General features: G+C 40.9%; 2 protein-coding genes and 1 long non-coding RNA gene across 11 annotated transcripts in view; 2 read left to right on the top strand and 1 right to left on the bottom strand.

Moving 5' to 3' along the window:
- The window catches only part of ACOT12 (acyl-CoA thioesterase 12), a 31013-nt gene extending 19436 nt beyond the window's left edge, over positions 1–11577 (top strand). The window contains exons 10-16 of one of the 3 annotated variants that reach the window (XM_083577392.1): positions 885–948; positions 1666–1752; positions 2715–2846; positions 3883–4016; positions 5599–5727; positions 6872–6995; positions 8085–11577. In XM_083577392.1, the coding sequence (XP_083433518.1) occupies positions 885–948; positions 1666–1752; positions 2715–2846; positions 3883–4016; positions 5599–5727; positions 6872–6995; positions 8085–8228 (814 nt within the window). In that variant the 3' untranslated portion in view covers positions 8229–11577. The remainder of the gene's footprint in view (positions 1–884; positions 949–1665; positions 1753–2714; positions 2847–3882; positions 4017–5598; positions 5728–6871; positions 6996–8084) is intronic. The other 2 variants (XM_083577394.1, XM_083577393.1) reach the window with 2 other exon arrangements.
- On the bottom strand, positions 9671–15949 carry ZCCHC9 (zinc finger CCHC-type containing 9). Of its 6 annotated transcripts, none has more exons than XM_083577443.1 (6): positions 15833–15949; positions 14188–14553; positions 12382–12532; positions 12096–12188; positions 10912–10980; positions 9671–10423 (listed from the first exon to the last, which is right to left on the bottom strand). In XM_083577443.1, exons 2-6 carry the CDS (start codon positions 14545–14547, stop codon positions 10305–10307), a joined length of 792 nt encoding a protein of 263 aa, XP_083433569.1. In that variant the 5' UTR covers positions 14548–14553; positions 15833–15949; the 3' UTR covers positions 9671–10304. The 6 variants fall into 6 exon arrangements, with proteins under 6 accessions (XP_083433569.1, XP_083433570.1, XP_083433574.1 ...); XM_083577444.1 differs by having other exon boundaries at positions 15694–15939; XM_083577448.1 differs by having other exon boundaries at positions 14188–14549; positions 15833–15932.
- Positions 15950–20777: 4828 nt separating this feature from the next.
- Positions 20778–25693, top strand: part of LOC310745259 — a 153947-nt gene continuing 149031 nt past the window's right edge. The window contains exon 1 of one of the 2 annotated variants that reach the window (XR_014540040.1): positions 20778–21713. This is a non-coding gene — a long non-coding RNA (uncharacterized lncRNA). The remainder of the gene's footprint in view (positions 21714–25693) is intronic. The other variant, XR_014540041.1, reaches the window with a different exon arrangement.

Genomic DNA, 25693 nt, shown 5'->3' with positions numbered 1-25693 from the left:
CTCTAAGGTGCTACTGGAAGGAATTATTTAATTTTTTTTCAACTACAGCAGACCAACACGGCTACCTACCTGTAACGTGGGCTTTGAAGACGCTTGAACTCAGAATGAAAGTGAAAAACGTCCTATGAGGATGGAACAGTTGGCAAATCCTCACCTTGATCAACTCTCACCCGGAAACCTATGCCCCCACTGTGGAAGGATGTATGGATCCAAAATTGGACTCACTGTTAAGACCGTGTTCATGGAAGACAATCTTACTCAGCTACGACTGATCGCCAAAGAAGAAGAGTCCGAGTATAATTAAATTTGATACAACCCTAGTTTTGCAGGACGCAGATTGCATATGTGGAGTCTATGCATTTATAGCTTATATGTACAAAAGAGCCAACCATCAAAAAGTCAAGGGCGGGGCTAGTTTATGTGAACCCGTTCCCATCCCCTCTGTCATCCGCACAATGGTTATCCTTGAATTTTAGTTAACTACACCTGGTAAATCTCCAGACAAGGACCTGGCAACCCTAGTTCTGATTGTTGCAAATTATAAAAACTAAGCATTTGCTAGCTGCAGCATATTTGGAAGAGTGAATGCTATATCGATTTGTCATTTTTATATAACTTGAGGAATTTTAAGAAGTTTTAAACAGTTGCACTAGTAAGAGCCAGTGCAACGAATCCTGTTAGTGCAACGGGGTTTTCCTAATTGACTTGGGGTGCGGGTGTTTGGTTCGGGACAAACCCCAGAACAGCACATGGAGGAGGTGGTTCCATGTAGTAACCAGAAATGCTTGCGCTGACAGCACAGTCAAATTGCTCAACAATGAATTCCCCCCTGAGGATTTCCTAAGCTTACTTTTGGCTCTCTTTCCGCATTGTATCAACTACAGGAAATACATTCTCTTGAACCAGGAAAACAATTGCACACTTGATTTCTGGGACAGAGGCAATCAGGTAACATCAGTAACATTTGCATATATAATATACATTAAGGGATTAAGTGTATGGCCCTAAATGTCAAAAATTGGGTGTATGATGATTGTATTTTTCTTTGTTTACTGTCTCCTGATATTTAATTATAATCAGAATTATAGGAGAATATCTGGGATATTTCCTATAACAAGTCACAGAAATTTGGCCATATATTGGCATTAAGTGGAACCGGACCACTCCTTTTCCCTCTTTTTTCCTGCCGCCACAACCCTTCCTCTTCATCTTTACTTTCCTTGCCACACATGGGAATTAGGCCAGGGACCATAGGCTGTCTACTCCTGGTTTAATTGGTCAGTGAAACATAGCTGTATACACACAATACATTTAAAGCACACACATACAATTCTGGAAGCTGTAGTTTAAATCTCACAGAATTACAATTCCCAGCACTCTTAACCAACTACAGTTCCCAGAATTCTTTGAGAGAAGGCATATGCTTTTTACACATGCCATGTGTACACAGCCACAAATTAGTCTCCTTTTAAACAGAATGACCTTGATCATCATGAGAGTTCTACTCCTACTGTTGAAAAGGTTCAGTTCAGACACTGTCTTTTTCAAGAGGAGAGAAAGAGAACAAAATATTTGTTTTGCAACCAAATTCCAGAAATTATAGGAATTTCTGTGCCTTGTACATTTTCCCTTGCTTTGTGGTTACTACCTTGCTTTGTGTTTTAGGCAGACAAAATCGAAAGCAATGTTACAGCATTGACTGTTCTGGCAGCAAAGCCTGGATGGGAAGTGATTAGCACTAGCCTGGACTACGTAAGTACTCAATTGTGCAGGAGACACACACAATTCCCTACGAATTCAAAGAATTAATATGAATGGAAAGTCCCAATACAATGAGACCTTTTAGACTACAAAGTAATTATGTGTCATTAATTTTATCTTGGACACTGTCCTCTACATTTCTGCAATTTAAAAGCTGCAGCTGTTAAGGTATTTTCTAAAACTGTTAAAATTATTTGTCTGCTTCCTCTTCGAAATCAAAATGTACATTTTTAACTAACTCCCTTCTCCCCCTTTCTATGACTGCTAATTAGTATGCTGCTAGAAGACACGCTTTGAATGTCAAATTGTTCACATGGATCATGTGACTATTCATGTGACATTGTGTTTTTTTCTGCTGAAGATTTTGAGTCTGGTCGGTTAAGAAAGAAACACATATTCTCTCAGTTGTGACAGTTTCCCAGTAAAACTAACCTGAAGTGATTTGTGCTTTTGGATAACCGATGTCTGACCTCTGCTTAGAGTAGATAAACATTATATAGTATTTTTATGAATCAATTGGAAGTAACAGTATGCAGTATTGATATAAAACATGAGACCCAATTTTTTCTTCTTCAAGTAAATGAATAATAACAATACTTTCAGCATTTCCTTGCAACTATACAAAAAAAGCAAGGCAGCAAAAAGGCAATTAAAAAATATTTTTTTGAAAGGTCCTGTCTGTCATGCCCTATCTATATACTTCGGATGTCTGGGCAACACAGAACAGGCTTCTCAAGGATCAGACTGATTAATATGGGTCAAAGTATTTTTGAGATATTCCTTCAGATGATCATATCTAGAGCCACTTATATCAATAGCCAGGCCACTATTATGCTCCTTCTGCCTACGGCAAAACTGATAGATCAAATCTACTGTCACAGCTCCTAAGTCCAGTTTGTCTCTTTTCCTTGCATAATTTAGCTCCTATTTGCCTTTATTCTTTATATCTCTAGCTATATCCACTCTGTTCATCGCTGAAACTTAATGGGCATAGCAATCCTAACCCCAGCCCACGAAAAGCAAAATGGATCGGAGTGGATCACCACATCCGAAACCCCGCCAGCTCACACTGGCCAGCGAAGAAGGTGGGGGGCCGTTTTTCCTTTAAAAATTGCTGCACCATCTCCAGCTGGGCCTCTTATGTGATCCAAGAGGTTTTGGAGTTAACATATCTGATCAAAAACTGCTAACAACATGTGCTAAAACAGTCCATTTTGGGACGCGGGGGGCACTGTGGGTTAAACCACAGAGCCTAGGACTTGCCAATCGGAAGGTTGACGGTCCAAATCCCCGCGACGGGGTGAGCTCCCGTTGCTTGGTCCCTGCTCCTGCCAACCTAGCAGTTCGAAAGCACGTCGAAGTGCAAGTAGATAAATAAGTACCGCTATGGTGGGAAGGTAAACGGCGTTTCTGTGCGCTGCTCTGGTTCGCCAGAAGCGGCTTAGTCATGGTGGCCACATGACCCAGAAGCTGTACGCCGGCTCCCTCAGCCTATAGAGCGAGATGCGCGCCGCAACCCCAGAGTTGGCCACGACTGGACCTAATGGTCAGGGGTCCCTTTACCTTTACCTTTTTACTGGCAGCAGCTGGTTTCCTACCCTACAGGGTGCACTGGGGCTTCCATTGTGAAGGAACCCCCCCCCCCCACCAGCAACATGCTTCTCCAACTATGGAGTATCCTACCCCCACCCCCTCCAGCCATCAACATTGAGGGAGTAGGATTGCACTGAAAATTATAGCAATATTCTCTTAGAGTGTTCTCTTCCAGTGGTTCCCAGTTGGTGGTCCGCGTAACCCACCCAGAGGGTCTGTGGCACCATTCACATAACAAAAACTACCATAGAGATACCAATATTTTCTAAAGTAAGGGGTCCATGACTGGGATTTTGAAAAACGGGGGGTCTGCAGCACATAGCTAATTGGGAACCACTGTTCTATTCCATTAAAGTAAGCAGGATTCTCCTAGAAACTTTTATAATGTTGTATGGCTGATACTGTTTAAAGTTATGACCCATACTTTCCTGCATATTTGATTTTAAAAGCTAAAGGACCTACCAACATTGCTAATCTTCATCCATAATTCTCTCTCTCTCCCCATGTAATAAAAAATATTTTTTTTAGATAAAAATGTTTACTCTTGAAGAGACAGATGCTTTGTCAGTCAAGGTTGAAATGCAAGTGCGGATATCTTCAGAACTAGCATTCTCCCTCTTATCTGACTTCAGACATCATGTGCACTGGGTTAAACACTATTCGTAAGCATATATCTTTTTTCCTTTTAAAGTCCATATCCACTCTCATGATCTGGTTGAAGTAGATTTTGCCTTCATAGAAAGCGATCTGTCAAAATGATTTCCGTCATATTCAGTAGGACAATGAAGAAGTTTCAAGTAAAATACACAATGGCTTTTATAAGCTTTTGTAGCCAAGGTTTGTTACAACTCATAGATAGTCTGGAGAGAGCTAAAGCATGAGCCTGGATTCAGATGACATGCTAAGCCAGTGGTTCCCAACCTTTTTTTGGCTATGCCCCACCTGGGTATCTTTAAAATCCTGATTCCTCCCCCATGACATATAATTCTTCTTATTCAAAAAGCGAACTCCTATTCACGTGGAGGAAGCCTAAAAGGCCATTAACTTTAATACAGTGGTACCTCGGGTTACATACGCTTCAGGTTACATACGCTTCAGGTTACAGACTCCGCTAACCCAGAAATAGTGCTTCAGGTTAAGAACTTTGCTTCAGGATAAGAACAGAAATCGTGCTCCGGCGGCGTGGTGGCAGCAGAAGGCCCCATTAGCTAAAGTGGTGCTTCAGGTTAAGAACAGCTTCAGGTTAAGTACGGACCTCCGGAACGAATTAAGTACTTAACCCGAGATACCACTGTAACGTATTCTCGAATTGCCCCCCCCCAAAAAAAATCAGATTGCCCCCCTGTGGGGCGTGTGTCCCACGTTGGAAACTGTGGTGCTAAGCCAAGCCAAGGTTTAGCTCAGCATGGCCAGCAGCAAAACAACTAGGGAGAAGTATGGCTTGACATTCTCAGGGTGGTTTAACACTCAGTCCCTCTTCCCAGAGAACTCTGGGTATTGTTGCTCTGTGATGGGAATAGGGATCTCCTAACAACTCTTTTGGAGAAGACATGACTATTAAACTGGTATCATAGATCTATAATGTATAGTATAGATGTGGCCATTGTCTTTAGAAAAAGGTACTTTAACCATGTTAGTTGGACAAGGAAATAGTTCTGTAAAGATATGCTTTTTAATAAAGATATGCCTTGTCAGCGGTGAAAGTGTTGAACTGGCCCAAATATATCCTACCTCTTACATTTCAAAATGATTAAATGTGCTCCTATTTTGCATAGTGTTGTATGTTGAAAAGTAACGGGCTGCAGCCCTAAACAAGCAGCATTGGGAAACAGGTGAAGAATTATGTAATTAGTAAGGCAGAAATGGTAAACATTGACTTTCTCATTTTACTGCATTAATAAAGCATGTTATTTTTATCTTCAAAAGTTTTGTCAGCACGGCACTTGAAAGTGGAGCAAGGGAGGAAGAAGAGGCAGAGCTGGTTATAGACAGTTTAATAGATGCAGGTTTAAGCTGAACTTGAAGTGAGCAATCACTTTTCCCATGTAGCTTCTTTTTGCCATTCTGTTTGGTTTAAATGTTTACTGAAAAAAACGAAGTCATGTGTAACAGTTATTTAATCTGAAACAAAAGCTGCACATTCCTAGTCACAATTTAGATTATAAAGAACATATCCTTTAATTCATGTTTTACATGATACCTCAGCTACTAAACTTCACTAATGTATGGCTCATGTTCTTACAGAACGTGTAAGGTTATCCAGAATGTGACCGAAGAGGACAAAATATATCACATTACATCCGTATCAATTAATGGAAATAAGCCAGATGATTTTTTAATTCTCGTGTCTCAAAGAAAGCCTTGCAAGACTGGGTAAGTAGTTGAAAGCATGCCCATTTAGTGTCAGGTAAATTTCAAGCTTTCTACAATGAAGTAACAGGACCCACACACCCAAAAATAATGATATGCTGTGATGAAATAATTATTTCTTGCAAAATGTGGGGTGTCTTGATTACACAGAAACTCTGGACATAGCAAAAACTGCTTTGTAAAGACTGAAGGCAAAGGAGCACGTGTGAAAGGCCATTTGTGCAACACCCCCTACACTGGGGGTGAAGAACTGGCCTCTCCATCTCTGGGTTAAGTGTCACAAGCTTGTCAAATAACCCACTTTTGCCTGTGTGGAGAATCAGCTGATCAGTGGGGCTTGCTAGCATAGTACTGCAGCACCAAAATTCTCTTCCGAGGGTTCCTGTAAATGCTTGTTATCTCTTTGGTCCCACTTTCTATGTGATGGGACACAGATATTCTCCTGAAAGGGGAAATTTCACTATTGGGTGGATCAGTGAACTATTTACATGGTGATGGTTTACACAGGGTGTTGTTGCTGCCTGTCTGCAAGGTTGCTGAGCCCCAAGAGCAAATGTCTTTGCAGCAATAGCAGTAGCATTTAGATACTTTCAGGCAGAGGTGGATTTAAGGGAGCGCGACTGGTTCTCCCACACTGGGCGCCAAGCAGAGAGGCCGCCGCAGGGGGCACTGCAACAATGATAAACCACTGAGGGCAAGAGACAAGGGGGACTGAATTTGGTGTTGCACAGGGCGCCACTGAAATTTTAAAGCCCAAAGTCTGCCACTGCTTCTTGGAACGAGTTTGCAATGGGTCCTACTGTGGAAGGCATGTAGAAGCAGAGAGAAGAAAAACAATGGTAAGGGTGAAGGGGCAGATGGAGAGAGCCATCTTCCTACTTCTCCCCAGCCCCTTCCACTCCCCAATAAATCATTGCATATCACTACTTCGTTGCTATATTGTGTGCTACATAAACAAAGAAATGTATTAACCTCCCGTGCAGTGCAGGGTTAAGGCACGAGGTTTTAACAACCCTCCCCCTGCACAGAAAAATACAAAACTGAGCAACTACTGTCTTATGACCAATACAGTTGCTCTACAAGATCATTTTAGACAGCTTAGATTTTTGTTGTGGCTTGTTGATAACACTACTCTTATTAAATTTAGAGACCCTTACATAATAGCTGTGAGGTCAGTTGCCTTGACATCTGTTCCATCTTCTGAGAATTACTGCAGGCGTGAAATCCAGTGTGCGGGATTCCTGATCTACCCTGATGGAAACTCCTCTTTTGTAAGCAGCATTGTAATTAAATACAGTTATTTTATGTGCTTTACTCCCTTTACTGTGCCTTTCTCTGGGATATGTAGGGCTGGATGATAACTGGTTTTCAATATCGTGATATATCACCACCTAAACATCACAATATGTTAATATACCATGGTATCTGAAAAAAGGAAGGAACGATACAGAGGCAAACAGGACAATGTTCTGGCAACTGCTGCTACTTAATGGTTGGGCTTGGCTACCAAATGGTGGTACTCGGGACAATCCAAAGTATGGTGACGAGTCATAGTGAATACAAATAATCTGGGACTGCCAGACTGCCAGCAGGCCTGCTAGGTGGCAGTAGCAGGGCTCAGCAGGCTGCCACAGCTTCTACCACCGCCAGGAATTGCAGGCCGCGGCCACTTCTTCCCACCACAGCGAGGTCTCGCAAGCCCCACTGCTTGTGCCGCCACAAGGCCTTGCAGGCTGCCACTACTATTGCTGCCACTTTCTGTTGCCGCTGCAAGGCCTTGCAGGATGCCGCTACTGCCGTCACTTCCTGTCACTGCCGCATGTCCCCACAGGCCTCTGCCACGAGGACTCACAGGCCACCACGGCTTCTGCTGCCAAATCTTGTTGCCACTGTGAGACCTCGCAGGCCAATGCCATTACTGCTGCCATCACTCAGTCACGGCCTTGCAGGTCGCTGCTGTTGCTGCCACCAACTCCCATCACTGCTGAGTCCTTGCAGGCCACGACCGCTACTGCCACTGCCTCTCATCGCTGCCGTGAGTCACCCATCCAGGCACCGATGAGACCCAGAGTCACTTCAATAATCTTTCCCTGTTAATCCAGATGACAGAGTCATGCCTGCCAGTGCTATCTGCACTTGTCTGGTGGCTTGAAGCACCAACATAGGTTTTTCCTATGCTATCTGGGAGGCCGACACAGAAAGCAATTGAAACGTTCTTGCATATTCATACTGCTCTGAACAGCAAGTGATACACTGAAATAGTGTTAAGAATGAAGCCCAAGTTGTTGAGTATGAAGTAGAACAAGATGTTTTTAGTGTTTATTTCACATAACTCATGTTAACCTTCTATATGTTTAAAGGTTTCCTACTGCATCCAAGGAACACCTGGTGTTATGCCTTATGTTGCTGCAACTCTTGATGGCTCATCAAAATCAATTGAGGATACAGCTTCTGGGTGCATTCATTTCTTGGAGTTACAGAGCAGCACAATGGACTGCATTTAGTTAAGCAATACTGTGTCAAGTACTTTACCATTCTTTATATCTTGTACACAAGCTGTCATTAACACCAATATTTATCAAGCTGGCAAGTCAGTTCCTACCTGCTTTTATGTTCAGGACCTGTATATCTAAATCATCACAATCTTCTACATCATCATATGATGGAGCTATTTAATGATAAATTCAGTAACTAAGTTAAGTCATCTTTCACCAACATTTCATTGTTCTTTTGGAGTCCTCAGAAAACTTGTCAAAGCAATACGTATTACTGCACACAATTTAAAATACTGATTTTTTATTTTAAAAATCTCATTGTAAGTAAATTTAAATTTCTATTGTAAATAATTTTCCTAGGCTATTGTTAATCTCAACTAACAGCTGTATTTGTTATTCATGATTTTGCAGTTACATAATGCACATATGACACTCGGTAATAAGCACTGATTTCAGAATCCCGAGAATGTCAGGTTGTGTTTCCCGTTTCTTGTAGTTGCAAACACAGATACTGTGTGTAGGCCAAGGCGGTATTTGAACTATTAAGTCCTAGCTTAGTAAGGGCATGCATGAGCTCCATGTGCATTCATGCAGCTCCTTTGCTCTTCCCTCTGCACAAGAGTAGGATGCCATAGTTAAAACTTGGCTTATCGATCCTGACTTGTTTGGAAGCCATTAACCATGATTTACTGCTGCTGCCTAGGTTGCTTTCCTGCTTGCACAATGGGGCAGCATGTGAATAAATAGGTGTCCTATGCTATTTTAAACTACTTGATACTGCTTTCAGAATGAGCTACTGTATGCAGTCATCAACTGTATTTTAGTCATCAACACACACCCTTGAATTAAATAATTAAAACTATGAGTGTTATGCTAATTTAGATTTATGGCTGTATAAGCATCTCGTTATTTTTTATAACTAAAATCAACCTGTTTTGGGTTTTAAATGGTATTTTTGTTATTGAACTTCCCAGAAAAACAATGAATAACTAAAACTGACAGAATTCCAGTAGATTTTAGTAGGAACTGAATTGGGGGCCTGAAGACAACATTTCAAGAAGCGAAGTCTTCCTTCAGTGCTGTTCTATCACTGAATCTTGCATGCAAATATGTGCTCTAACCTGAGCTACAGCTGTTTCTCAAAATGTGATGTGCATCTTGGAAATTGCCACTCTCCACTCGCTAACCATTCCTGCTTCTCCAAAGTAAAAGAAAACTGATATCGCTGAGAAAAGTTCTTCCAGAAGCCACATGGGCAGTGCCATTAACAGATCATCCGGGAAATACACTTTGGAACTGTTGAAGTGTAAGTAATTTGTAAGGAGAGAATGGTAGTTAAAGACTAAATCTGTGATTATCCAGATGTCACAGCAGACAGCAAGTAGTCAACATAAATGAAATTGCAAACCATAACACTGCAAAGAATACAATTATTCAGAAAACTCAAGAACTTGATACATGTGGTTTTATTACACTGGTTTATTTGTGGGGGAGGGAAATGGCTTCATCAAGTATTTAATTCAACTTAAAAAAAACATACAATCATTTCATTGTTGTTCAATCTGCAAGATCAACCCTGCTACCACCAATGTTTTAACTTTGCTTTTGGCTATTCATCTGTGGTCTCATTCCCATGTTCAGGGTGAGGTCAAGAACCTCAACGCTAAAATAAGACTCAGTTTCATTTTGAGATACCTTCTGTCGTCGCACAAGTTTCATTTACGAAAAGCAGATTGACCTATTAGCTTTCCTTCCCATTTGTTTATTGGTATCACTACTCTCCACTGAGTAACATGTTATATTACCCAGTGACACGCTGGTTGGAAAACCACCAATTGCATAGATTAACTTTCTGTTCAGAGATATACTGTTATGCAGTCACTTGCTGCAATTTATCTTCTGACAAAGCATTTCCTCTCTTCTCTAGGAAGCTTCCATTTAAGTTAGGGTTTTATAAGTGATCATCACTTAGGAGAGTGCAGTTATGGCTTATTCTGGAACTACAGTTCACAGTCCATTTTTAGTACTATAACTTTAAGCCAAACACTGACAATTGTTGTAAAGAATGATGCCAGACAGCAGTTGTCAGAAGTTAACAACTTTAGCTATTTTTGGTTTTTGTTTTTGCGGTTTAGGGCTGTCTAAAACCTCTTGGTAATCTGCACTCATTCCTTTGAGCCATCGACCAACAGTTGCCACCCGATCTAGGAAAGGAAAAATAAATGAATACTTAAGAAATCAGCTTTCTGATCCAAATGCTGAGGAATACTTATATGTAATTCAGCATTGCAGTTTTACAGTTTATGCTCTTTACTCCAAAATAAGTCTCAATGAAACCAATGGAGGTTTTGTACAAGACTTTCTGACAGCAACAAGTTGCAAATTCCAATGCAGTATAACACTGAAAGTGATTATTCAATTCTGTATGTCACTTGCTTCGTATCAGCCATACAGAAATTAAGTGTATCAAAATGAATGCAATCTCTACCTGCAACAATCGATGCACTATGTAGAGTTAGCATTACACCCCCAGTTAATGGCCTGTTTAAAGATGTGGTCAATAAGGTGAAATTGAGGGTTGTACCACTCGTTTTATAACTCATAATCAGTAGTCAAGTTCACTATTTATATAGAATGGTTCACAGGTATATAACTACGCTTTAGGATAAACAGAAATTATTTTATCCCTCACCTGCATTTTGATTCTCTGGACAATCTTTTTTAAAGTGCTCAACAGATCCACAGATCCTGCAAGCACCTCCTGTAGAAGATAAAACACACCCACACAAAAGAAGTATTTAACCACAGTATATGAATTATATTAACAAATGCCAGATGTCAAGTGTACAGAGCAAGTTTACAATTCATAAACACAAGGAAGCAAAACTCACTATTAGTATTTTTGAGCTCCATCACATCAAAACTACAAGGCTGATTAAGATGGGCAGCTGTGTTAGTTTTAAGGGACCACAAGGTTCTTCATGGGTTTTGCTACAACAGGCTAACAAGATTTGTTGTAGCATACACTTTTATGCACAAATGTTATTTCAGTTGGCAGTTATATATAATATACAGAGAGAGTCCAAATGTCCATTGTTTCAATTTAAGCTAAAACAAACAGAATCAAATTTCTTGATTAGCAACGAAATCAGATCCTATCAAGAAGTTTGATTCTATTGAGACAATGAGTTCCTATTGTTCTACGAATCACGACCCAATGATTCATTATTTTGATATTTCCGGTTACTGCTCTTGCAAATGGTAACTTTGGTTATCTTAAGCTTTCCAGATATATATTATATTGATATTTTATACTTTGCTGATTGATCAGCTATATAAACACTTGATTGAACTGACATTCAAGAACTTAGCAAGTTATTTTTTAATGCATTTCATGATGTAGCGTGTGATACTGCAGTTGCTATGATTTGTGTGCATGTGGTCAGGAATTGATAACAATCTATGCTATATGTACATGCACAGATAGGTGTGTTACGGGTTTTCTGGATCAGGATCAATATGGCTGACATTTAAAGAGAATAATGGAATACTACTCTGCTGTATCTCTAAAATTAAGTGTGGTCTTTTTTCCCCCTATCAAATGTAAATACTTGGAAAAAAACCTATATGGGAATCCATTTGGAATTTTAGAACTGCTTCTCAAGTAACCAGTACAAAAATACTTGTGATAAGGGGCGAACAGTGTCTTTGACAATGAGCCAAAATTCCCAAACAATGGTGAGAAGCATACAAGGTCACCAGTGATAAAGCTCTCTCTGTTAACTTCTAGAACTAAGAAAGGGGGAGTACTCTCATGTCCATCAACTTAGTTATCTTTTTGGTAGGGGAGGGGGGGTTTGCAACAGTTGCACTCACCTTCAGCATAGAGTCCTTTAGGATTATCGGGACATGACCTTGAGAGATGTCCCATCTCACCACAAATGAAGCATTTTGCATATGGAAATTCCCCTGTAAGAATTCAATGACGTTACAATCGAAATATCCACACTAAGATTATATAAGACACTGCAGTGAGCCAGCATTACTGTAATCTAGAATGGTTAGAATCATTAATACTATGTGAATTGTTGAAAAATAGTAAGACAGGCATGTAACTTTTACCATGCCCAACATTCAATCGGGTTGTAGATACTACACATACCAAGAGCGGGATCTATTTTTGCTCTGCATTTGTTGATTTCATGCTCTGTAGATCCACAGCGGTAACAAATTCCAGTTCCCATATCTTGGCTTTCGAGCACAGCTGGGCAATCTGCCACACCGTGTCCTGGCTTTCTGCAGTGGAAGCACACCTTTGGCGACACAAGGTGAATTACTAAGTGAGCAGAAAGAGATATGAACTGAAAGCAATCTCTTTTTCTGCTAGCCACATTTCAAATGAATCTTACCCCCCCTCCCAACCAATGAGATATGATGAAGTAGCAGCCAGTGATGCATAGTTTAGAGTAACACATCCCCAGTGTTTTAGGGTTAATCTTTGCATTTAACATGCAGGTTAATGGCACCACCCAAACTGATGGAATTTGGATTTTTAAAGAACTGCACTATATCTTTAACACCATGTCTAATTTGGCCATTAATCTGAAGTTAAGATTCCTGAAGAGCAAAGCCATTCTTCTCACCAAGCCTCTCATTTAACAATGGTATTTGAGTAACCTATCCAGAGAAAAGCCAAAGGCACACACCTTCTTGCTGAGGATCCTAAACATTCAATGACATCACCCTTTTTCTAGCACTAAGTATAACCTGAAACACCCATGGAAGCCCATTTGAAAGCAGTTCCACAAACCATACTTAAGCACAACAAATTACACACATGTATCTATTTAACCTTGAGTAGGAGCTAGCTTATGGATTCATCGCTCCAGAAAATTACACTGAAATGGGTAGCCAGAGTATACGTGGCCGTTAAATAACTCTATAAACTGATGCCAAGAGTACCAAATTCTACATCATAATCATCCCCTAAATGCTTTGTGAATTCTGGAAAGGTGATATTGCTCCAGAATATAATCATGCCCAGTGAAGTAGCATAACTAAACTATTGGATTATGAATGCCATCACTCTTTGTAAACTTAACCTATTTTGTTTCCCCCTGCTGTGCATGACTAATGAAAGTCCTCATGAGTGATTTTCTCTATAGACAGCTGCTTTTACAGCTCTCTTACTGTGATCTGAACTGCATAAATTGATTCTGCATTTGTATCAGTTGTAATGCAATCTGCAGATGAAAACTGCCATAGAAAACATTACTATAGTGCATGAAACTCATAACTTTCATTTATCAGTATTTTATTTCCCATCCCTAGAATCTGTAGGATGGCTGAATTATCACTCTGCTATAAAAGAGAGAATAAAGACACAACAAAAACTGAGAGTGCTGACTACAGTAATAGAAATACAAACTTCCTCAGCTCATGAACATTTAAGTATAACAAAACATTTAATTATAGCAGAACAAACATAAATTTCTAGTTCAGTTTTAATAATTTTGAATATTCAAAGCAAAACAAAGTCTGTTAAAACATTAAAGAATATCTGAACACTAAACATACATGCAGATCCAGAAACCGTCAATCTAATTCAGAAACAAACTTTTTACAAGTGGATAAAAGTTGTGCTGTGTACACAAAAGACTGCAACATGAGAAAACCTATTTTCACGCTAAAGTGGGGAACCTGTGGCCCTTCAGATGATGGGCTGAGGCCAATGGGAGTTTGAATCCAACTCTATCTGTAGGGCCATAAGTTCCCCATCCCTGTGCTAAAGCATGCTCAATAATATACGGAAGGCAAGACACAAACGTGTTCATTAATGGTCATCTGGACTGAGACAAATTATTGTGATCTCACTTATATGAGTGAGTAGTGTCATTTGCACTATGAAAAGAAAAAGTAACGGGCACCGAAAGAAATAAATACCGGTAACAATGGAACATCACCTTACCATTGTGTTCTTTTTCATTTCCTGCCTTTTCACTCTTCTCCCCTCTCGCCGCCGGTCCTTTTTCAAAGCTGTTGCTATTTCATCCTTTGCTTCACGGCTGTTGATCACCTCTCCTTTATGCAATGTCTGAGAGTTCTGTTTTAAATATTCCATAAAACCGTTGACATCTTCATTCGTATAGTCTTTTTTCTTCTTATTTTTCTTCTTCCCTTGAGTACTTCTCAAGGAAAAGTTGTTTGAAGAGCTTTGCTTTCTATCTGTTGTTGCGCTTCCGGTGGCATCATTCTTCATATGTTCCCATGGTGTTGCATCCAGAGCCTTCTTGTTGTGGGTGACATTTGCTCGTGCCCACCTGGTCATGACTTCCTATGAGATTTAAAAGATGTTAGGTTCACATGACCTATTTATAGGTTCAGCCTTGATTAATGAGGTGGACCCAGACTGAATAAGCATTTCTATTTGTTTAGACCAGCACAACTGTGGTAGCCGGGGCTGATAGGAGTTGTAGTCCACAACATTGGGGGGGGGCATAAGCAGAGAACAGAATCGGGCCTCCTTTTATTCCCCTCTGGGCAGTGCCTCAGATCCAATCTTTACCCTTTCAGTTCCCAGTCTGAGGAGAACTGGAGACCAACTGGAGACAAAGTGACGGGCAGAAATTAAGAGTGAGATCTACTGGCAAGTAGATCTGGATGACTTGAAACAGACAGGCAAGGGTTGCTGGTGCCCACCCATAAGCTAAAAAATCCTAACCCACAGATCCTACACTAAATTGTTGCCATCCGTCTGTCCAGAGACAGTGGAGGGCACTTCCAAGGCTTAAGTTAAACAGCTGGAGAATCACAGTGCCTACTGTGGCTGTGGAGACGGGTAACTTGTTATGGCTGCCTCCCGCATTGTTTTTGCTGCATTAGTGACACCGAACTGACCTCTCCGGGGCGCAAGCTTGGGCAATGTGTATGGAGGTCCTTGGCTGCCCGGACAACAAATCCCCCTCTTGGCCTCACTGATGTGGTCCAAAGGAAAGCAGAGCAATACATTTGGCACCAGCTTGGCTGCAGGAGTTGCCATAAGAAGGCGTACAAAGCGCCATCCAAGTGTCTTAGGGACACCATTTGGGCATTTGTGTAGCCTTAGCCTTCTCTTCTCCCAAAGATGTCCTGCAAGACAGCGGGTACAGATTTATCCTCGGGGTTTTCTCGAGGAACGAGTTATAGTTGCAAGGCAGCAGTGGCTTAGCATCCTTCTCCCTGCTATAAATAAGACTGCTTTAAAGCGACAGGGTGGGAAACGACCACCATGATTTATGACTTGCGAACCTGGTTCTGGCATTGACCAAAAATTCCAGGGACTAGGCAAAGGCTCAGAAACACCCCAGGGTAATAATAATAATAAACCCGAAACAGATCCGACAACAAGCCTGAAGTCTGCAGGGTCTCCGCCCGGGATCTCACCCAACCCCGACCTGGGCATGCTCACTTCCGCGGACACGTGTGGAGCAGCTACCGTGGGAACGCAGGAGCCCCCGGCACTCAGGCCTTCCGGGACAGCAGCCGAGCTCTGGGTGTCTCCTGAAGCAAGTGTCCAGCGGCTCCAGGCGCCGCTTCGCCTTCCCCGCCTCCCGAGCAAGAGGTCCCTCACTCACCGGGGTCAGGAGGCGAGAAGCGCCACGGAAAGCCTCCGGCGCAGTCGAAACGCACAGCCCGGGAGGGAGAGAGCGGCACCGGAAACGTCCGGAGCCCGAACTGCTGCACTTCCTGTAGGTAGGTGGGTGGGTGGAGGCGGAGCGGTTGCCATGGGACCAGGCGCAGGCGGAAGCTGAAGCTGAAGTAACAGGCGGGAAGCGCGAGGTTATGTGCTGGCGCAGGCAGGGTTAGGCGCGCGTAACACATTGAGCCTCAATGGGCTGAAAAGAGCCGGGCTCTGTATAGGATTGCAGGTTTAGGCGGAGTGGGCGGCGGCAAAAGAAAGCCACCATGCATTTCCCTCATTTCTTGGTTTCCTATTAATGTAGCTGTAAGTAAGCGCATACAGTCATGGGAAAAAGAATTTGAATTCTGTGGTCTTGCATGTGAAGTCATAATAACGAACTCATCTGTTTCTTGGCACGTCTTAGAGTTAGGTAAATACAACCTCAGATGAAGGGCAACACATAATGTATTACACCGTCTCATTGATGTATTTAACAGAAATAAAGCCAAAATGGAAAAGCTGTGTGTGAAAAAGCATGTGTACATCTTATGAGTCAATAGCTTGTAGAACCACCTTGAGCAGCAATAACATGAAGTAATTGTTCTCTGCAGGACTTTATTAGCCTCTCACATTATTGTGGAGGAATTTTGGCCCGTCCTTCACAGTGTTGCTTCTGTTCATTGAAGTTTGCTGGCATTTCTTTATGCACAGCTCTCTGAAGGTCCCACACAATTGGACTGACGCCTGGATTTTGACTGGGTCATTGCAACACCTTGGTTCTGTTCTTTTTCAGCAATTCTGTTGTAGATTTGCTGGTGTGCTTGGGATCCTTGTCCTGTTGCATGACCCAAGTTTCAGCTGTCGGACAGATGGCCTCTCATTTGACTCTAGAATACTGTGGTATACAGAGGAGTTCATGGTCAGCTCAATGACTGCAAGGTCCCCAGGACCTGTGGCTGCAAAACAAACCCAAATCATCACCCCTCCACCATGGTGCTAGACAGTTGGTATGAGGTGCTTGTGCTGATATGCTGTGTTTGGTTTTTGCTAAACATGGTGCTGTGCATTATGGCCAAACATCTCCACTTCGGTCTTGTCTGTCCAAAGGACATTGTTCAGAAGTCTTGTGGTTTGTTCAACTGCAACTTTGCAAACCAAAGCCGAGCTGCCATGTTCTTTTTAGAGAGATGAGGCTTGTTCCTGGAAACCCTTCCAAACAAACCTTTTCAGTCTTTTTCTAATTGTACAGTTATGAACTTTAACATTTAACATGCTAACTGAGGCCTGTAGAGCCTGAGATTTAACTCTTGGGTTTTTTGCAGTTTCTCTGAGCATTGCATGTTCTGACCTTGGGATGAATTTGCTGAGATGTTCATTCCTGAGAAGTCTGGCAACTGTTTTGCATGTTTTTCACTTTTGCATAATCTTCTCACTGTAGAATGATGGACTTAAAATTAGTTGGAAATGGCCTTAGAACCCTTCCCAGTTTTGTGGGTGACAGCACTTGCTACTCTAAGAGCATTGTGTCATCTTTCCTCCTTGGCATTGTGTTAAAACACACCTGAATGCTCCAGACCAGCAAACTGCTAAAACTTGCAAGGGCATCTGATTAGCAGCTCCTATCTGCTGTTTAGCCACTAATTCCTATGGAACACGTTGGCGACTATTATACACACAATAATTACCAAAATAATTATACATTCTTTATCAATCTTCTGAGAAAAATACAAAACCTTGTGCAAAGCCACAGAAACTTGTGAACTACCCAGTTTAAGATGAACTTATAATGTCTGATTTCAATAGATTTTTCAAATGCTTAACTCAGTCTTTTGTTTTCTTTATCTTTTTAGGTAAGTTCATGAAGATACCAACAAAAGGTAAGTTCAGTGTTGTTCGCAATACTGAGAGATGCTAGTGAAGTTGTAAATGGATGTTAATGAAGTTGTAGACGACAGGGTGCCGGCGTTTTGCACCTGTTTTGCCCTGGAAGTCCAAGTAATCAAGAGGCCGTTGTTCGCCCCCGATGGGGCCCTTTTACTGGGGCTTGCAGGTAGCACACTCCCAAGGTACTTTTCCGGGCTTCTTCAGTGGTCTAATTTCAAAGCCTTGATATGTATATTGATATTCAATTTCATAGAGAATACTATTTCTTGACTTAAGCTTAAGAGACTGATTTGCTTATGTCATGTGTTGTTGTTCATCTGAGGTTGTATTTACCAAATTTTAAGACCTGCTAAGGAACAGATGATGGCTATTATGTCCTGATATGTAAAACCACAGAATTCAAAGAGGGTGCACTTTCTGTTTCCTATGAATGTAGATGCCAGAAGTTCACACACGAAATAGGAGCACTTTTGCAACTACGGGAACATCCTTGTTCTCATCAAGAGTCAATGCCATGAAGTCTGTCACACTCTCCCCACCCATCCCTCACCCCACCCTCCTGCCCTGCTTTGGCTTCTTAAACAGAATTGTTGGGAGGCAGACTGTAAACAGCCTTGTTTTTGTTTTGACATTGACACCTCACTTTCCGGCCATCTAGGTTTTAAGGCTGCTGAAACCCAAGGTTGTTGAATAGCAGGTTTGATCTCACTGTGAGTTGAGTTGTATGTACTTAGGACAACTGCAACTCAAAAACAGTCAGTGTCATTTATCAGGTGGGTAGACGGTTATTGTTGGGGGAAATAGGGAAGTTCATGAGCATGTATGCCCTAAAAAACAAACAAACCCCACAGCCTCAAAAACTCTGCCAAGGTAAAATATTTGTTTTTATTTTCTTATGTTTATGGTTGGTTAATATATGATAGCAGTCCATATTTACAAAAAGTAAATAACTTGTGGTTTCTAAATAGCACCCGACTCTTATATTTATTCTCTGGCTCAGTGGACACATTTAGATGTTGTGACAAACCATTATTTGCTCTGATGAAAAGGCGCCACACCTTTTTTCTTTCTCTTGTCTCCTCCCTTACACAGGATGGAGTGACAATTAAAAGTCCCAGTTGCAGTAAGAGTGTAGAAAACTGCAGTTTGTACAAATTATAATTCAAGCAGGATCAAACCATGGTTTGATATCCTGATTTGTTAACTAAATTTAATTGGTAAAAGCCACAAGTTCTTGTATTTCGAAAGGAAAGGAGGTTTGTTCCAGATCAAATTGGAAACTTTTAACTCTCCTCATGTTTGGAGGAAGTGGGAGCACACAAGCCCAAGACTTGACCTGGCACATTCTTTATAACACTAACCTAGGGTATAGTATAGTGCCTGAATATGGCCAGTTCACTCTTATTTATATTTACTTTGGAGTAATTAAACTCAATGAGTTTTAGTTCCAAGTTAACATATTGCCTGTGCCAAAATAGTTGCTTACAATAGGATACACAGCTGTGTTCTAACATGACCACATCACAAAAATTCCCATAAGTTAGGGGTGTAGAATATGATGCTCCAGGAATCTCCTAGGCACTGGTTTAAAAGTTTAGGACAGATGGCCAGCTGATGAATTATTTGAAGCTATTACTAAATTTTCCACTAGACGGAGCATGCTCCTACAGTTGACAGTTATTTACAAATACAGTAATGTGAATGTTTGGGAGTTTCTAACTTCAAAAGTTAAGCTTTATAGTCTGCTTCTATGTATAGGGTTAGGTATGCTATTGATTTTCAGCGGATTAAGATTTCTGTAACTTAGGACCAGGCTGCTCATACTTCTATATACGTATCTTATAGAGCTGCCATTGGAAATGCAGGAAAGTCACTAGGCGACACTGAGACAGTGTTTGGTGCCTAATTCTCAGCTCCATCAAAACTGGTCAAGAGGCAGGTATTATTGGTAGAACTGTTACCAGTGGAAATAGTGCATCTGTAGAAACACTAAAATAATTTCATAAAAAAGCTATTCATGAACATTCCTGCCTACATTATTAACACACACATGGAATGTGGAAGTTCCATTCCCTGAGATGGGAGGGGAGGGGACAAGGAACCTGAAGCCCTCCAGGTGTTGTCAGTTCCACCTTCTTTCAGCCCAAGTTAGCATTGCTGGTGCTCCAGGATGATGGGAGTTGTCATCCAGTGACACCTGGAGGGTCACAGTTTCCCTGCTACCCCTGGTTAAGTGGCACATATCTGTTGTAGAAATAAAAGCTCTTAAATACTTATGAAAAGCAAATATTCATTTCCAGGAGTTTACTGAGGTATGATCACAGGCCCATTAAATATTCCATCTTATATTTATTGAGAACTTATTATCACTCCTCATCTATTTCCTTCTACTTTTTTGAAAGTAGGGGAAGACTTCTGTTTTGATATTTTCATTTCTCTTTCTGAAGAAATCCTGCTTTATTTACATATTTTACTTGCTTTGTGTTCTGCTTTGTTTTATTATTTCCTACATGAAAAGTTAAAACAAAATCTTTAAAATAAAAATTGATGTTTACTAACATGAAGTTATTTCCCCCTTAAATTTTCTATAATAAAGACCATTCAATAAAATGGTAAAGGATATATTTATAAGATTCATTGTACCACTTCAAAATAACCCTGGCAGAGCACATGTCCAACCTGCAGTTTCCATCCTCATAAATCTTAAGTTTAGCTATTTCTTCTCTTTTTCGGAAGTCGGTATCATTTAATGTGGCCTTAAGGCAAAAGTTAATATAATGGAACAACCTATGGAGTAATATACCCTTGTTCAATTTGCTGTGCATACTAATAACCCGCCTTTCTTAGTTATACACCTGTGCAAAAGATATACTCTGTCTTTGTTATTGAGTCAAATACTGTACTTCCTGTTAAAAATTCCTGATAAAATATTATTAACTTATCAAGCTTATCAATAATATTTCTTTCTCTTTGCCGAAATGTTCCTTTCTGCTTTACAGAGTTTTACCAGTAGATGGAGATATGTACAAAGAAACAGTTTGTTTTACTATTAAATGCTTCCTTCCCTACAGAAAGAACTGGCCTTGGTTTAAAAATCATTAGAGTGCATTTAATAGAGAAAAGAATAATCAATGAATGACATTTTGAAATGGATTTTAATAAACTGCAAAATAAATACTGACTTCTTGCCACAGTACTTGAGAGTTTAGTGAAATAATTGGTTTCCACGGCAGCTTATCTATAGCATGAACAATGTGTGGGTACAATACAGATATTTTTCCTCCAAGCCCCACTGAAATAACTGTAAACTATATAAAATGTATATTTGACTGCAACAACAGTATTTCCTACAGATGTCCAACAATAACTGTATTGATAAAATTTAACCATTTGACTATGGTTAACACTGATTACAGCTATTTTTCTTTTTTTAAGAACACTTTGAATTTCTAATGCTTTTCAGATCAACCTACAGACTAAGCAAGAAATACATACATACATAATTTTACTTGTATGCCACCTTTCCATCATTTAAACCATGCTCAAAGTGGCTTGTAGCATAAAAACACATTTTGTTACAAGCATAACAAAAACAGCCATAAACAATTAGTAAAACTTCAAAAAGTACAAAACCAAATTAAACCGTTTCCACATAAATCATAATAAGATCTAAAATATACAAAAAAAAGATTGAAAACAACAACAGCTCCACCCCCAACAACAACAACAAAACCCTGAACAAAACCCCCAGCTCAATAGACTTTCATCAGTTTCATCTTCTGCAGCTGGAGTCAGTCAGGGCCCCGCCCTCCCAGGCCAGGTGGGGAAAGGCCTGCAAGGCAGGGAGCAAGTCTTCCAGAACTCATAGCCAAGGTGGAGAAGGGTCAAAACTGAGCAGCAGGACATCTGTTCTTCTGGAAGGTCCTAGGTTCAATTTTCAACATCTCCAGGTAGGACTGGGAATATCCCTTTCTAAAAGATTAGTCAGACTGTGTATGTATTACCAGCTGAAACATAGCAAGGTAATTATTCTTCTCTTCAAATTGAAACTGTTGAGTTTTTTGCAGGGGACAATGCATCATTATGCAGTATGCCATAAGAAATGACAAGATAAATACACGATTGTGGCAAACTGTGTGTACACAACACCCAAACCAGCAATAGGAGCAGACTGGATACTGTGTGAATGGGAGTGGAAGTGAATAGATAATTCTGAGCTAGATTGATCAATGATCTGATACAGTATAAGGCAGTTTCCCATATTTCTATATCAGTGTGGGATGTTCAAAAAACATGAGATTCCCCCCCTACATACACATCTTTATAAGTAATTTTGTCTAAGATACACATTTTTGCAAAGCAATTTTCCTTTATATAATGAATTTCTGTATGCTATTTTCATCAATGTATGTGTTTTTTATGAACACTTTTGCTTTAATATATGCATTTTTGTACACATAGTTTAGCTGAAGTACTGTATTGCAAAAGTGCAAAATTTGAAGGATGACTGTATTTTTGTTTGTGCTTTGTTTGTTTTGTTTCTGAAAGCATGATTAGGCAGGTTCGCCTATAAATGCAGTCAAGTTCAGAAGCCAATGGTGGCCTTGTGCTCTTGGAAAGGTGATCCAGTGGAGGTATCCACTAATGGATACCCACTCCATTCTGTTCCCCCCCTGAAAATAGGCTCCAGAGAGTTAGAGGATCCTCCAGAAGAAGGTAGAAAGTGGTATGGAGGGAAAGGGGAATGGGCAAAAATCGTCTTTCCGTCTTTTCCATTAGGGAGTGACTTCACTAGATCTTAGAGCCCTTCTAGAGCATGACAGCATTGTACCCAAAGGGTCTAACTTTCAATTAAACATGCTTAGAATTGGTATAAACTATGGGGTGAAGCATCCAGATGAGAATTTGTATGGACTGGCATGGATCTCTGCTCCCTTCACAAATACCTGAACGGTTGCTATACTAGGAGAGCTGCTATTCTGCTGCTTCCATTCACATCACTAGACAGAGCTTGGCAGAAAATATCCTAGGTATGAGTTTTTGTCTTTTCACTTCTCAGTTGGTTTACAGGATTAAACTCTCATTTCCTCGGTGTTTGGTTTTTGTTTGAAACTTATTTACTTGTGTGCAATTCTGATTTAATGGGGAGGGGAATCAGTCAGTACCTGGTCTCTTCTTGCTGTTTTTTCAAACCTCTCTAGCATTGGAGAAGTTTTTTTGGGGGGGGGGAGTGCAAATTAGCAAGGGGGTTTCCTGCTGCTGGGATACTCTTGGGAAAGTTTGAAAAAACACAAGTAGTTCCCCAGTTGCAAATTAAATGAGAGGTTTCAAGAGTTATCAATTCCTTGCATTACCAAGGTGACCTTTCAGTGTTGTTAAAGGCGTGGTGCAGAGGACGACGACCAAGATGATCAATAATAGAATGTGATTCTATGGCAGAGGGAAATGAATTGGATCATTTATTTCAAGATATTTTTTTAATGGTACTGTGCGTTTTTTATTATCTTCTTCCACACACATTTGTGAGGGTAGAATGCATATATATTCCTTTTGTTCATCAGTCTAGCACCACAGCTTTTGATAACCTTTTATCTGCACTAGTTTTATCTGAATAAAAGGTCAATAGCGCGCACGCTCTCTCTCTATAAAATGTGATTATAATATGTTACTAGACAATGGAGTTTGCATGTATTAATTCAGCAATCTGATTGTGTCTCTAGCTGAGCATCCTAATCACATTTCAGTTTTCTCACCATGTGGATGGAGTTTTATCAATCTTTCTTCCTTACATTTGCTACATTTACATGTAATCTTTCTGAAAATGCATGGCCTTGTTCTCCTTTATCCCAAAGAGGCTGTAGGATAACTTTGGTCATATCCATACCATACATTTAGAGCATTTGTATATCATTTTAAGAGTCATGGCTTCCCCCAAAGGATACTTGAAACTATCATTTAAGGGTGCTGGGAACTGTAGCTCTCTTAGAGTGTCCCTTACTAACTCTCAGCACCTGTAACAAACTACAGTTCCCAGTATTCTTTTGGGGAAGCCATGATGGTTAGAGTGCTATAAGAGGGCTTTAAGCCAGTCTTCCACAACCTATGGTCAGAGATGATGGGAATTGTAGTCGAACAACATATGGAGACCCAGGATTGGGAAACGCTTCTTTAAATGTGGATATAACTGGGTGTGAAATGCATTGTGCATAAGATTCAATCCAGGAGACTCTTCTCTCTGCCTAGGCGCCTATTTCCCCCTCTTCTCTGGGGCTTGTACAGGAGCAGCAATGGATTAACTGCAGACAGCATCTGTGTCATTTGCCTTCTGCTCTTGCCTCTCTGCTCTCTCTACTCTCCTAACCTTTATTCTTCACCAACAGCTTTTCTATTATATTGATTTCCTTTAGTGGACTCGATAAGTCATGGAAGGCTTCCACAAACATTCACGTCTGCCAGTTTGTCTCTGATGCATCCTCTCTGTTGTGATTTACTGTTGAAATCACACCTGTTATTGCAGATATATGTTTTAATCCAACCCCTCACAAACTGAGATGAACCCATTACTGATGTGTAGGATGTCCTTGGTGTGTAGGACATTTGAAACTGGAATAAACGAAAGAGGCAAATTATACAAAATTGGCATACACTTTGGAGGATTTAAAAATGCTTAAAATCTCTCCCCCACCCCCACCCTCTCGAGTGGGGATGAAATCATAATCAACACACTCCTTTTATCTCTGGCAAGCTCTCTGTGCTGTTTGTCTCCTGCTGCACATTTCCACCAGATTCTTTTCTCTGCAAAACACTTGAGCTGTCACCCTTGTGGCACTCCAAGTAATGATTTACAGCAGGAGCCAAAAACAGGATGTACTTGGCTGGGGTAGAAACACGGCCAGCTTCATTGAAAACTAGCCGAAGGGACTGTGGCACCAATGGCTGATACAAACAACAAAGCATAGCGTTGCTGGGATATGCCAAGTGAAGAGCTACAGGGATTTGAGTTCTCACATTTCTATCCGATTTGCTTATTACAATGCCTGGAAAGGCCATGTTTACATGCCATGGAAAGCAGAGTAAACTTGGAAAAGGGTACGGACAAGAAATAAAATGTAAAAGACATCTGAAGGTGATATTGATTATTATGTCTGCATAAATAGTTGGTGGCTTGTTGTGTGCAGTTGTGCGTAATGCAGCACCTCCACTTACACTTACGTAATTAGTTAGTCACTGAATGTAACTTCAGGTCTGCATTACTCAAAAACAACAGCATTACTAAGACTAGGAGCTCAGCCTTAGGCAAATTCACGGAGGATTAAGCTACCAATTGCTACTGTCATAATGTCTGTATTACCTCCCAGTATCAGAGACAGTATACTTCAGAAGACAGATTGCTGGGGATCATGCTCACATCTTGCTTGCGAGCATCCAACTGGGTGACACCTGGTTGGCCACTGGAGAACAGAGTGCCAGACTAGAGAAACTTTTGTTCTGATCCTACAGAACTCTTATATTCTTAAGTGTACTTGGAAATTAATCCCACTGAAATCAGTAGCTATCACGTCCAAGTAAACATATGGCTGAGCTGCTAGTCTAAGATTTTATATTATGCTGCTCCTTCCCACTGCACTGCAGAGCAACAGGTGGTATCTGGTTTTCAACATCATGTTATATCAGCAGCTAAACTCTCTGATATGCCGATATATCATGATGTCTGAAACTGCCCAGCCCTACCCCACACTGCTCCTGCTTGCATGAACCAGAGCGGTATGGGGACTCACTGAGCTGAGCAAGCCCTCCAATCTGGCTCCCACGAGCGGTATGGAGTAGGGCTGGGCAATCAGCTGAAGGCCCGGCAGCCTCCCACCCACCCCTTAGCAGATCAAGGCCCCAGAGGGGGCTTCATTAAACTGTTCCGCTGAGGTGGGGGTAG

Source organism: Podarcis filfolensis, assembly GCF_964270895.1.
Source record: "Podarcis filfolensis genome assembly, chromosome: 11".
Lineage (NCBI taxonomy): Eukaryota > Metazoa > Chordata > Lepidosauria > Squamata > Lacertidae > Podarcis > Podarcis filfolensis.
Note: the sequence above shows the minus strand (reverse complement) of the source record. Positions and strands in the feature narration are given on the sequence as shown.

Excerpts from the sequence above, each read along its gene's own strand:
- ZCCHC9 (XM_083577443.1), bottom strand. The coding sequence starts at position 14,547 with ATGACCAGGTGGGCACGAGCAAATGTCACCCACAACAAGAAGGCTCTG. Across the intron at positions 12,533-14,187 it reads AAATGAAAAAGAACACAATG|GTGTGCTTCCACTGCAGAAA; the intron begins GTAAGGTGATGT and ends GTGTCGCCAAAG. Across the intron at positions 10,424-10,911 it reads TCCAGAGAATCAAAATGCAG|ATCGGGTGGCAACTGTTGGT; the intron begins GTGAGGGATAAA and ends TTCCTTTCCTAG.